Source organism: Lissotriton vulgaris, chromosome 2_2 (assembly GCF_964263255.1).
Source record: "Lissotriton vulgaris chromosome 2_2, aLisVul1.2, whole genome shotgun sequence".
NCBI classification, from domain to species: domain Eukaryota; kingdom Metazoa; phylum Chordata; class Amphibia; order Caudata; family Salamandridae; genus Lissotriton; species Lissotriton vulgaris.
The window spans coordinates 8,060,804-8,074,038 of record NC_141688.1 but is presented as its reverse complement, the minus strand read 5'-3'; the positions used below and the strand labels follow the sequence as shown (position 1 = coordinate 8,074,038).

General features: G+C 44.6%; 1 protein-coding gene across 1 annotated transcript in view; it reads right to left on the bottom strand.

Annotated features, from left to right (window-relative positions):
* LOC147728932 (sulfotransferase 1 family member D1-like) overlaps positions 1–13,235 on the bottom strand; it is a 388,090-nt gene that overhangs the window by 119,879 nt on the left and 254,976 nt on the right. Inside the window, exon 5 of the mRNA XM_086959172.1 lies at positions 2,032–2,158. Coding sequence (XP_086815298.1) covers positions 2,032–2,158 — 127 coding nt within the window. The remainder of the gene's footprint in view (positions 1–2,031; positions 2,159–13,235) is intronic.

Sequence of the window (13,235 nt, the reverse complement as noted above, 5' to 3'; positions counted from 1 at the left end):
CACTTATGTGGGTATGCCTAGTGCCCATGATAGGAAATGGCCCAAAACTTAACGTGGACACATCCCATTTTTTCTAGTGAAAACTGACCTTTATTTTGCAATGCGCCTAGCTGTGGATTTTGAACACTAGCTCAGCCTGAACTTAGGAAAACCTAGCAAACCTATATATTTTTGAAAACTAGAAACCCAGGAAATCAAGGATGGGGTCACTTGTTTGGCTCTCACCAGGTTCTAATGCCCAGATTCCTTTGCAAACCTCAAACTTAGTCAAAACTATCACATTTTCCTCACATTTCTGTGAAGGAAAGTTCTGGAACCTATGTGGATCCACAAAGTTTTACCCATCCTGAATTCCTCAAAGTCTCCCAATAAGAATGAAACCTCACTTGTGTGGGTCGGCTAAGTGCCCATGGCAGGGAAGGGCCCAAAACATATCAAACGTTTCAAAATGATCTGTCACAAAACAACCTGGATTTGTAAGGGGGTCACCTGGGTTTTTAGCCCCGGGCTCGGCAGCCATGTAGAGAAATATCAGACATATCTGAAAGCTAGACACCCTTGGGAGTCCAGGGAGGTATGACTTACATGGATTCCCCAACGTTTACAACCATCAACGGCAAACCTTAAATTTAGCTCAAACATATTACATTTTTCTCACATTTCTGTGATGGAAAATTCTGGAATCTGCTTGGGTTCTATTGTGGACTACTACTGTTTTTTCAAATTTCTTTTTTTGTGCATTTCCCTGTAATTTGCTATACATTTTCTCTTTGGGATATATGGTAGGCTTCAGTGTTGCCAATTATTATGATTTCATCAGGAAAGTGGTCTGCTGGAACAATTTCCTGGGATTCAGGGTCAAGCATCACATGATGTCACTTCATGTGATGTCACTGATGTCAAAATGTGGTAGAGGCCACTACCAATACCCATGCCATTTTGGTGAATCAATGTTCATGACCTTCAAATCTAGACACCAACAAATATCACTCAAAAAGAAGTTTGAGGGTGCCAGGGAAACATTAAGCACTCACTTTGATATTTACAATATAGCGATAACTGAAGAAAAGATGAAAACATCCATTGTATCAATTATCAATGCAACAAAGTCTATCTGCTAGTACTCAAGATTATTTTGTCAATATAAAGTAACAAGTGCAAGAAGCCACAAACTGCTCACCAAACATGTGTGTCACATGTGTCAAGCAATTAAATTAATGTTTTCAATCGGACAAGGCAGGGGATTTTAAAACCTCTAATGAATATAAAAAACAGAATAAAATTCAAACAGCAGACAGCAACATAGAGAAGTAACTACTGCTACTTATTTCCGAGCTGTGGTGTCTGCTCCGACAGACTTGGAGCCTCATTATGTGTCTATGTATTCAGATCTATTACTCTGAGGGAGATACTGATGCCGTAAGGAGCAATATTTCCGCAGGTCAGGATTGCTATCTGATTCTTAACTGAGGCGGTATGAAGGAAAATAACTTGAAGTATTGGAATCCACACACCTGACTACTGGATATTGTGTCTGTTACTGAAATTTGAAAAACAACTCTGGGGATGTGGTGAAGCTGTACTACTACCCACTGCTGTTTGTCTTTGAATTAGGATTATAAAGCGCATTCATTATGAAAATTGCAATACAGGGTCAAGACTGATTTGCATACGGCTGAGTTGAAACTAGAATGGCATGGTGAGAAAAGTAACAATGTTTGACAATTTTCACCATTCTGTCCATCCTCTTTTTTGTGTTGCTGTAGTCGCTCTAAGTGGGAAGAGTATGCCCAGATCTGGGTCCCGTGGTCACTATGCCATTGGATTTAAGCTAGCCTGTCTGATGAGGGATGATACAGTAAAACCTGGTGCCAGGCTGCTTGTTTCCGGTCCAGGGAGGACCTGGCCTGGCAGTTGGGGTAGTGATATACTTAGACAACCTCATAAATAAGCAATATGAATAAACACCTTTTTTAAGCATTTTCCATCAAACCACGACAATGGTACAAAATCAAGAAGAATGTAGCATACCATTTCCTACCATGAAGTCCTCCAAATATTGTGCAAAGGTCCCGGGATCTTGGTACAGTTTGTTTGCCTGTCTGAAATGGTAAGAAGAGACAGCCACATCCTTGGCATTTCGTGCCACGTAAACGATCTGGTCAGGGAAATAATAGAGAATGTAGGCCATTAGCTATTGGTGATGCAGGTGTAAACAGAGAGCATTTAGCCCACACTTAGATCAACGCAAGCCCTTTTCTCCAACAAAGAACATGTAAAAGAACATACAACTTTAAAAAAATCAAGTAAAATATGTTCTTCCTTAATCTTGGTTCCTTATTATGAGTGGCCAGGTAAATTAGTTGGATTATTCTCATCAACTGAGTTACAATATTGAAGGGCACTAGTAACTCCAGCACACTATGAGTTCGATCCTAACGGTCCATTAATAAATGGGGAAATAACAGTAAGTCTGAATTCCAGATCTGATTCTTTCTGTAATTCCTCATTTTGCACTAGACTTTCACCTCGAATTTCAACTGCTTTCAGCAGCAGAAAACGACTAAATTAATTTTTTAATGTTCTAACTAACTTGTGCTAGAAATCCTTTTTCCATGTATATTACTTGTATCTTTTGTTTATGCATTTTGATTATTTATGTTGTTCATCATTTTGTATAAGCAAGTCAAAGAACTGACACACCCCTCGGTATGCTATGTAGTTAAAGTCGAGAAGGGTAGGTGGTGTTGTTGGGTAAATCATCCTGAGTGTGAGGACATTTATGAGAATACAAATGTGTGCTGCTTCCATGTATTAGGGGTGTCCCCAACCAGCACTCGAAGAAGCTAATTCAGTCAGTTGATCCTTTTTAAAGAAGTTCTTCAAATTTCATTCAATATTTAATGAATCTTTAGAACGTCCTGTGTTATTCCATCATAATGACAGTTTCAATTTCTTATGATAAGGACTCACTAGAACATGTGCCCATGTGCCCTATGCATTTTGGGCGACTTCCCTTCATCAGGGGCTCAATGTCTGCAAAGTTGAAGAAACTGGGAATTAGTATAAGAAATGTTAGTGTAAGCAAGTGGTTCAGTAAAAGAACGTGCCAACATGCCAATTATTTTGATGTAATGCGTGTAGTCAAAGAATAAGAATTGATGAAGTTTAGTAAAAACGCCAAGAAGAATGCCAGGAGTGTTGTACACTGTTGTAAACGGATCTAGGACCCTAATGTAAAGTTTCCCGATTCATGCCCTTATATAGGTATATTTATTCCTATCCTTACATAGGCATAGAAATCATAACCATATTCGGCCTAAGCCTTGCAGCCCAAATACGGCATGGCTACTTCCACTAAGTTCCGAGAATCAACAACGATTTCTTGGAGAAACCCACCCTCAGCAGCTCGGGACTTCTCCCCTGCTTGAATATTTAGTTATCCAAGAAATCCAGGAGTTTTCAAATAATTTAGTCTTTGAGTGAAGTTATTAAGTCCAATCATGCCTCAAACTTGGCACCTTCCATGCTCACATTTGCCCTACCAAACACACAGTGGTTTTGGAGCAGATCGACTAACTACTTACCGGACGCCCTGCAGCAGCAAGCGCCGAAGGAAGCCGACCCTCCAAACTGACGCACTGAGAGACGCTGCCCTTTCTCCTGCTGAGAAATCTAGCTCCAGTGTTTCCAGGCTACCCTTGCGAGTTGCTGGGAGATCGGGTCCTGAGAGTGAGATACAAGAGCTCCTTCATTCTAAAACCAAGGTACGGAGCTGATTAGACCCTTAGAGAATTCTTGGAATAAGATTCCTGGCAGAGAACTACTAAACTTAAACTACTCCTCACTTACTTCCTCCCTCGTACTAGACTTAGGTTACGTACATCGGAGTAGGCGTATTTTAGAAGCACCAGTTGAGTACTTTTAGTCATAATTTTATCACTGTATGTGTTTTATACATTTTAAGCAACTTATGGCTTAGAAACCATATCTTGCTTTAACAGTACTACTTTAAAATACTGTACGTATTGTATGCCTTGTACTTTATAACCAGTTTTACTATTGTAGCAGTTTATTTCTTATGCTTGAGAAAGAAGACTGTTCAATAAATACCTTTTAATGAAAACACCCATCTATTTTCTCAGCACCTCTGTTGAAACGAAGCATGCACGATTGACTGAGTGAAATAGCTGTCTATTGTTTCTGCGACTCTAGAGATTGCTTTCTTAATTATTGGAAACAAAGTTGTCATGTTTATGAGGCTGCCAGAAACTAATCCCTTCTTGTTTATTCGAGAAAGTTTCTAGTGACCTCTGAGCTACCTGGCACACTATTAAGTCTAATATATTCGGTAGAGACCTAGTCGACCTCAGTCCTACGTCTAAATTACAGTATATATTATTCCAATGCGCAGAGCCTATTGGTAATATAGGAACTACACTACATGGGGCCCAACGTTTGGTAAGGCGATAATTTAACGTTAGATACTAGAGTAACTGAGTTGTGCTTTTCACACAGACCTCTCTTTCCCGTAAAAACTCCAATAGACATCTGGGGTGGTTGAAAGGGCATAATATCCGCCGAAGCTGAGTAGGACAAAAATCCTATGTATTGGTTTTTGATTTATTCAACGTTGAAGGATATAGTGTTCCAAAATATTGTGCACCTAATCTTTGTTTCCTTGAAACTTGTTCTGCAAACTTTCATTAAACAATGTCGAATAACGGCGACAACAACATAACTGGTGGAGCTGCAGTAAATGCGAACCAACCGGGTTTAGACGTTACAGGATTTGATGAAAACAACGAGGATGCTATAGTCATCCCGGCAAATATAAGAAAAACCATAACTATAAAACTTATAGAAAATGGGGTATCATTGAGAGGTGGTAAAGTTATATTTGTGATAGAGGCACATGAATATCAGCAGACAGAGGTATTCTATTCTTGGATTACTTTTCCACAAGCAAATCCAGTAACACAGGAGTTCCACTACTACAAACCAGAGGAACCTCCAGCGGAATATGTTCCTTTCGAGGACGTTGAAATTCCACTAACTTACCTAGAGCATCAGTTCTGGTTTAATGGCGCCCTACAACATCAAAATGACATTACCAGGCTCGGTCCACTAGGTAGACCAGGAGCTACATGGCCGGTCCTAGCTAGCTATACACCACATCCTGACGTTGAAAATATGTCAGATAGAGAACGGTTAGCTCAGCTAAAGAATTTATTAAAATGCATAGACAATTGGTTCAATATGTCATGCGGACTTTAACAGTCCAACCAGCTATGAGAATTCCACAAAACACCCCGTACCAGGGGAACTCAAACAAAATTACACCCCAGAGTATACAATCAGTCATTGGAAAATTACCCGCAAAACGGGAACAAATCCCATTCTGGTTAGCTCAAAAACTTACCCAAATAGAGGCAGTATTTCCTGATAGTACACCTCATGAAAAACACAGAATTCTGACAATCTGTTTACCAATGGGGATTGCAACACATGTGGAAGACTGTGACACTTGGGGTACAGTCTTTGCTTCAATCTACACAAAAACACATGGTGTACCGTCTATGGCAGTAATACCAGACGTCCTGATACAGATTCAAAATTAATACGGTCCAGAACCTGCTTTAAATCTAGCTATGAAATTACTGAAAGATTTCAAACAGGTCTCAGCTATATTATTAGCTAACGTTTAAGGTGAAACAGCATCCGTGGCAATCCGCCAAAAATTAAAAGAAACAGATATAGCAGAACAACCATATGAGCTTGCTAGAAATATTGAAAAATCCTATGAAGAACTAGGTAGAGATAGTTTGGGTGGGAAACCCTTAAAGCCCCACCTAACTGAAAATCTTGAAAAAGTTTTCATTAAAAATAATCTCACTACTCATAAGAAGAAGTGGGAAAATAATAAACAGACTCCTCCTGGAGAAAAACATTCTCAGTCCAGAGGAAGATCTCCTCAACAGGGAGGCAGGTCACCCCAAAGGGAGCCCTCTGAAAAGAGATATAACCTTAGAAATGGGGATAATTTGAAAAAAACTGACAGATATCAAGCTAATGATGCACGTCCCTCTCGATCTTTTCAGACTTCCTCGCAGAAATCTGAAAGAAGAGGATGGTAAGAACACAAGGAAGAACTCCTCAAGTCCAAAGACAAAGAGCCCGTTCATCAAAGTAAAAAATCTAAATTTTCCAAAAAGAAGGTGGCAAGCATAAAAATCAGACATGCCGAGGATCTTGAGGACACAACTCAAGAACGGGGAGTGGGCTCAAACAATGCTAGACAGCGCAGCAGAAGTCAGCATAGTTTGCAGGATCCTGAAGGATCATCTGGAGACAGTGGACATAAATGAATACATATAAGTTGAAACTGCGGATACCAGGGTTAGCATACCCCACAAGTTATATGAAGTAACACTCCGGATGGAGGGGGACATAACCAGGAAAATAAAAGCACTATTATGGGAGAAGCTTTCTAAAGGCTATGCCATTCTTTTACCTGAACAAGACTGGCCACCTGAATTTGTCAGGGAGTGCCCACATGGGAAGAGATAATTATGCCAGCTTTCTCAAATCACATTCTAATTCATAAAAAATACACATATGCCAGAAAATGGGCAGTCACTCAGGCTCCAGCATTATATAAATATCATGTAGGATGGGACAAGGAATCTCCTCCCCACAAAATCCAGTTAAAAAAGTCAGCCCACTGCACAAAGGCAGTATCTAGTTAAGCAAGAATCCAAAAAACAGGTCAGGGAGATTGTAAATCAACTTGAATCCCAAGGGGTGATTGAAACATGCACCTCACCAATGAACAATCCTTTGTTTCCTGTCTCCAAACCAGACAGCTCATATCATCTAGTATTGGATTACAGACACTTAAAATCTTGTTGCAAAACTTTTGCAGTACAAAATGCACATAGTGCAGCACTAATGAGTAATATAGTGCTTAAAAATATAAAACAACATTAGACATTTCAAATGGTTGTTTTCTGTCAAAATATTGCACCAGAAAGCAGACATTTGACTGCTTTCTCAATAATGGGGACCCAGCAACAATTTTTTGCTGTCTCCCCCAGGGATTCAAGAATATCCCAGGGTTACTTTCAGCTAGGGTAACAGAGTTACTACAACGTATGATGATGAGGCATTATCTTATGTCGATGACATCTATGTTACGGACGACGACTTGGACGTACACTTGAAAAGAGTGAACACCATAATACTTGGGTGTTCATCTGAAGGATTGTTAGACCTTGCACCTTGGTGTGAGTCTCCCTTCCTCTTTTTGCTGATGTGCCTCCGATGTTTTCTGGTATTCGATGCTCAGGGCACTGCGCCAAGGCCAATCCGTGCCACAGTGCAAGTGCTCCCAATGTAAAGTGTATATGTGATTGAGTTCCATGACGTGGGACGTCCTCTTGCCATGCCTTTTCTTCGCATACCGCGAGGTGCCGCAGAAGTCTCTAGGGTTCAGCCCCTTTGGGCTGCTGTAGGTCACCCCGTGAGAGGACCTTTGAGTTTGGTAAAGGAAGGCTGGGAGCAATCTCCCAGGAAACCTCCCCAGATTGTATACAGTTACATGCTGGCCTTCAGGAAACAGACCAGGCGATTCAGACACCTTGCTGAGGCAAATTTGGAAGCCAGCCAGGAGGACATGAAGCGGTGGTACGACCAGAATGCCACTCTGGCAGAGCTTCAGCCTGGAGAAAAGGTGTGGGTCTTGGCCCCAGTGGAGCCTTGTGCACTTCAGGATAAGTGGACAGGTCCATTTGAGGTTGTAGAGCACAAGAGTGACGTCACCTACCTGGTGGACTTGCGATCTCCCAGGAACCCTTTGAGGGTCCTACATGTTAACCGCCTTAAGCCCCACTTGGAGAGGTCCGAAGTGGGCATGCTCTTAGCTACCGATGATGGGACGGAAGCGGAGACCGAACCTCTTCCCGACCTCTTGGTCGCTTCAGAGCACAACGGGTCAGTGGATGGAGTTAACCTCTCACCCTCCATGACCCCTGAGCAACAGGGTGACTGCTGCCAACTGTTGGGACAGTTTCCTGATCTGTTCTCCCAGTTCCGCGTGTCACAGATTGGTGCGTCCATGATGTGAACAGTGGAGACAGCATACCTATCAAACACAAGGCTTACCGGGTAACTAGAGCTTGCATCAAGGTGGAGGTCTCAAAGATGCTTGCTTTAGGGGTGATTGAATCCTCCAGCAGTCCTTGGGCCAACCCAATGGTCTTGGTCCCGAAGGCTGCAGCGCCGGGTGCCACACCCAAACTCCGGTTCTTTGTGGACTACCGAGGACTCAATTCAGTCATGAAGACTGATGCGCACACTTTCCCCAGAGCTGATGAGCTCATCGATCGGCTAGGGGCTGCCCGGAACCTCAGTATGTTTGATTTGACGTCTGGGTACTGTTAGATCGCCTTAACCGAGAGGGCCAAAGAGAGGTCAGCATTCTCCACACCAGATGGGCATTTCCAGTTCCGAGTTATGCCCTTTGGGATGAAGATTGCCCCTGCCACCTTCCAGAGATTGGTCAACCAGGTGTTGGCTGGGCTGTCCGAGTTCAGCGCCGCCTACCTGGATGACATTGCAGTGTTCAGCAGCACATGGGAAGAACACTTGCAACACCTCTGGGAAGTGTTGATGGCACTGCGCAAGGCAGGCCTCATGATCAAGGCAAGCAAGTGTCAGATCGGGCAAGGTTCTGTGGTGTACTTGGGACACCAAGTAGGGAGTGGCAAGGTGGCGCCCCTACAACCCAAGATTGAGACCATCCTGGCTTGGGATCCCCCCAAGACCCAAACTGCAGTGAGAGCCTTCTTAGGTCTCACAGGGTATTACAGGAGGTTTGTCTAGGGATACGGCAGCATTGTTGCACCCTTGACAGAGCTGACTTCGAAAAAGCAGCCCAAGAAAGTGATCTGGACTGACACCTGTCAGAAAGCGTTCGACACCCGGAAGACTGCCATGTGCACGGCTCACGTGCTCTTGGCTCCCGATTTCTCCAAGGAATTCCTAGTGCAGACAGACGCTTCAGAGCATGGTGTAGGGGCTGCTTTTTCACGGATGACTGAGGAGGGCTGGGCCCAACCCGTATCCTTGATCAGTAGGAGGTTGCTTCCACAGGAACAGAAATGGAGTGGAATTGAGAGAGAAGCATTTGGTGTGGTCTGGGCACTGAAGAAGCTAAGACCCTACTTGTTTGGGTCTCACTTCCGAGTTCAGACAGACCACAGGCCCCTCAGATGGTTGATGCAAATGAGGGGTGAAAACCCGAAACTGCTGAGGTGGTCCATTTCCCTACAGGGTATGGACTTCATGGTGGAACATCCCCCTGGCACAGATCACGCCAATGCTGACTGTCTGTCCAGATTTTTCCGCCTTAGTGATAAGGAACTCCCTGGGGTAGGGTAGTTCTCCCCACATTTCAGCTGGAGGGGACACGTGTTAGACCTGGCACCTCGGCGTGAGTCTCCCTTCCTCTTTTTGCTGATGTGCCTCCGATGTTTTCTGGTATTCGATGCTCAGGGCACTGCGCCGCGGCCAATCCGTGCCGCAGTGAAAGTGCTCCCAATGTAAAGTGTATATGAGATTGAGTTCCATGATTGGCTCATTTGACTTACTGTCGGTCCCCAGTAGCGTGCATTAGTAGTGCCAAGGCTTGTAAGTACAAATACTGCTAGTGGGCCTGCAGCACTGGTTGTACCACCCACAGAAGCAGCCGTGTAAAATGTGTCTAAGGTCTGCCATTGCAGAACCTGCGTGAGTCTCGTACTATCATGCTAGCTGGGCAAGTGCACACACTCGCCAGCCCCAAACCCTTCCCTTTACTTCATGTGAGTTACCCCTCTGGTAGGCCCTCAGGCAGGGTGCATTGTAAGCCTAAGGTAGGACAAGCCAGATGCGTGGCTTGTCCTGATAGTGAATTACTGCCATTTTTCGTTCTTCACTATTGCAAGGCTACCTGCTCTCCATAGACGAGACGAGCTGCCGGAATTATTACACTCTATAATCCCGACAGACTCAGAGAGCACGGTAGAGAGTCAAGTTTAGTATGCCTGAACTCAGAATAATAAAATACTTCTTTTAGTAAAGTTTATTTTAATATCCTGTGTTTGCAAATGCTACTTTTAGAAAGTTAGCCTTTGCTTGTCTAACCATTTCAGTCGCCTCTGCTCGTATGTGTATTTTGCTGTCTGGTTGTGTGAGAGACAGGGCTGGGAGAAGACAGGTGGTGAATAGGATGATTAAACCAGGATGGGTGGGGGGAGTGCCCCTTGACTCGAGATAGGCCTGTGCTCTGCCACCTGAATGCCGGCTCCGCCTCCTGGGGAGTGGCTGACGACTCTGACCTTCACCATGTAAAGAAAGAGGGGAGACCATCAGCAGAGAACTCCTGGACTGTACTTGTCTCCACAATGCTGGCTCCACCTCCTGCGGAGCGTCTGCAGGGCCTGCCCTGCAGACTGAAAGGAAAAGCCAGACTTCGCAAAACAGAGTGCTCAAGAGCTGAGATGAGCTATGCAAAGGCCCCCCTGGCCTGCCAAGACAAAAGAAACCGAGTATAAAGGTAGGAGCCCTGCTCCTTAGAAATTAGATCCAGTTTTCCACAACGAACCTCTTCCCAACTAAAAGGACCTGTGGTGGTGCCTTGCTGAGGAAGGAGAGGAAAAGACCAAAGAGGACTTTGCTTTATTGTGCTCGAAACTATCTCCAAGGGCTTGATCTGAGCTTGCCCCCAGACCTGAACCCCAGGACCATTGGGTTCTATTCTGCCTGTGCTCGTTTGCTGAAAGAGCCCTTGTGTTCTATTCCCTTGCCGGAATCGTGACTCGGGTGCTCTCGCCCTTCCTGCTGGTCGTGACCCTCTGGAGCCTGGCAGCCTTTGCTGACTGAGAGCCTGCTCAAGTTCGAGCCGCTCTCCCGCTTTTGGTTTAGGGCCGCCTCCCCTCCTGTCACCTCGCCGGCTACGGAGCGCGTTGTGCGCCTCTCACCTGTTCCTGCCGGAATCTGCATGGAGCGTATCTGATAACCTCGGACGGTCGGTACGTCGATACCTACCTGACTGTCTCGCTTTGCGCTCCTGTATACCAAGGCCGTGCCGCACTTCAAGAAGAGTCTCTAGTACGTGGTACCAGAGACCCGGTGTTGCACCTGCCTGATTATGAACTCAAATGCCTTGCCTGGATCCACAGGTACGACCCGGCGTACTAAGAAGCAGCACATCGGCAGGCCTGAACGGCACCTCGCCTAGTGAGCTGCTTCATTCCCGGATCGCCGCAACCCTCCACCGTCCCACTCACCCGCCTCGCACCTCGAGGGGGCTTCGAGCCGGATAAATCCCCGGAGAACCGCGGGCCTCGTCCCGGGTCCGCCCCGCCAAGGTCGCCCCTGAAACACCTCGGACATTCGAAACAAGGTACACGTGAACTCAGGTCGAGTTCACATCAGATCCAGGGTCCGCAACGTTCTGTTTTACCTGTCATCCATCGTTCATCGAACTACAGCGTACCTTGCTGGTAACGAACACTAAAGGGAACAATTGCCTATTTAAATCTAGTGGCCTCATTCGCTAAACGTTATATGGGTCTTGTGATAATTCTTCAACTGCTTATTTTGATATAAAGCTACGTATTTTTGATACAACTCTACGACTGGTGTCCGTTTGTGATGGGTCATTGTATTTACTGTATGTGGTCATAAATGCTTAACTGACTTAGCGCCCTGAAGATTAGCCTTGGCTGCTCGCGCCATGCAACCCATAGGGTGAGCAGGGGTTATTCTGAAGGGGTAATTTCCCTGCCCTACGTAGAGGAGAGCATCCCTGCTTGTCACAGGTGCTTACCCGTGCCAACCGGAGACCCCCGATTCTAATAGGGATATAAATTCAACTTTAAGAAATGACGAATTGCCCACCTCAATGTCCTACTTTGGGGCTATGAGTTGTCAAGTGAAGGCAAAAGCCTGGCAGCAAACTTTCTTGAGAAATGTGCGCTTCTCCAACCTCCAAAAACGCTGAAAAACTTACAGTCAATTCTAGGTTTGGAAGAACTTATGTTCTGAATTACGCAGAAAGGGAATAAACCTCTCTACCAATTAATCAAACCTGATTTCAAACAAATTAATTGGACACAAAAACACACAGAAATTTTGCGTTCAGTCCAAACAGACATGTTATTAAAAACACAGCTAGACACACGCGAAAACGTGCGCAACCTTGTGATCCGAATCATCCCAGGGAGATGCGGATTCACATACCTAACCTTTGATGAAGGAGAAACGGTACCAACAGCTTACAAATCACACTTGTACACACAAGCAGAAATGAAATTCACTTCTACAGAGAAAATTCTGACAGCGGTTCAAACTGCAGTAGCAAAAGAGAGAGCTCTTGCACAGGGTAGATGCATAATGATCGTCACACCTGTACCTGCCTTAGAGGCAGTTTTAAAGGCAAGCATTCCTAATGCAAAAGCCTTGCATCCAAGATTGATACAATGGGTTAACTCTCTTGCTGCAACAGACGTTAAATACGTTTTTGATCCTAGCTTAAAAACACAAGAATTTCTCCAATATGAACACGAATGTCCTCTGCCGACCGAGATTCTGCCTCTAGAACATTACGGCTGTATAATATATACAGACGGATCAGCACAGCCCGCAATTGGGGTAAACAAGCCTATAGTGCTGCGTGCGCAATTGTTAAAGGTCGCTGGCGCGAAGGCAAATTTATACATATGCTCACTGAAACTCAATCACTCGGAGACTGTACAGCTCAGCGAGCTGAACTACAGTCTTTCAAGATGGCGTTTGAAAATACCAATCGCGAATTCCCCACACTCATAGTGTGCGATTCATATTACTGCGTCCAATCTTACAATGAGTATCTGCAGAACTGGGTTAAAAATGGTTCCAAAGATGCGAAAGGTGGCACAATTAAGCATAAAATGCTTTGGGAACCAATGGTTCTTTTACAGAAAGAACTACAAAAGACTCATGTGATATATACACTGAGTCATCAGCGTGATGGCGTTCATGTTGCAGGGAATTCATTGGCTGATGAAGCCGCGAAGGCAGCTTTGCAAACGGCTTCCGTAGCTACAATAAACCGCTCAAAAAGAGTAATAGACAGTGAAATGCTATTATCAGTGAAACCGCAATGAATGGCAATCATGCAGCGTTACCTCGGAACTATCCACTCACAAATA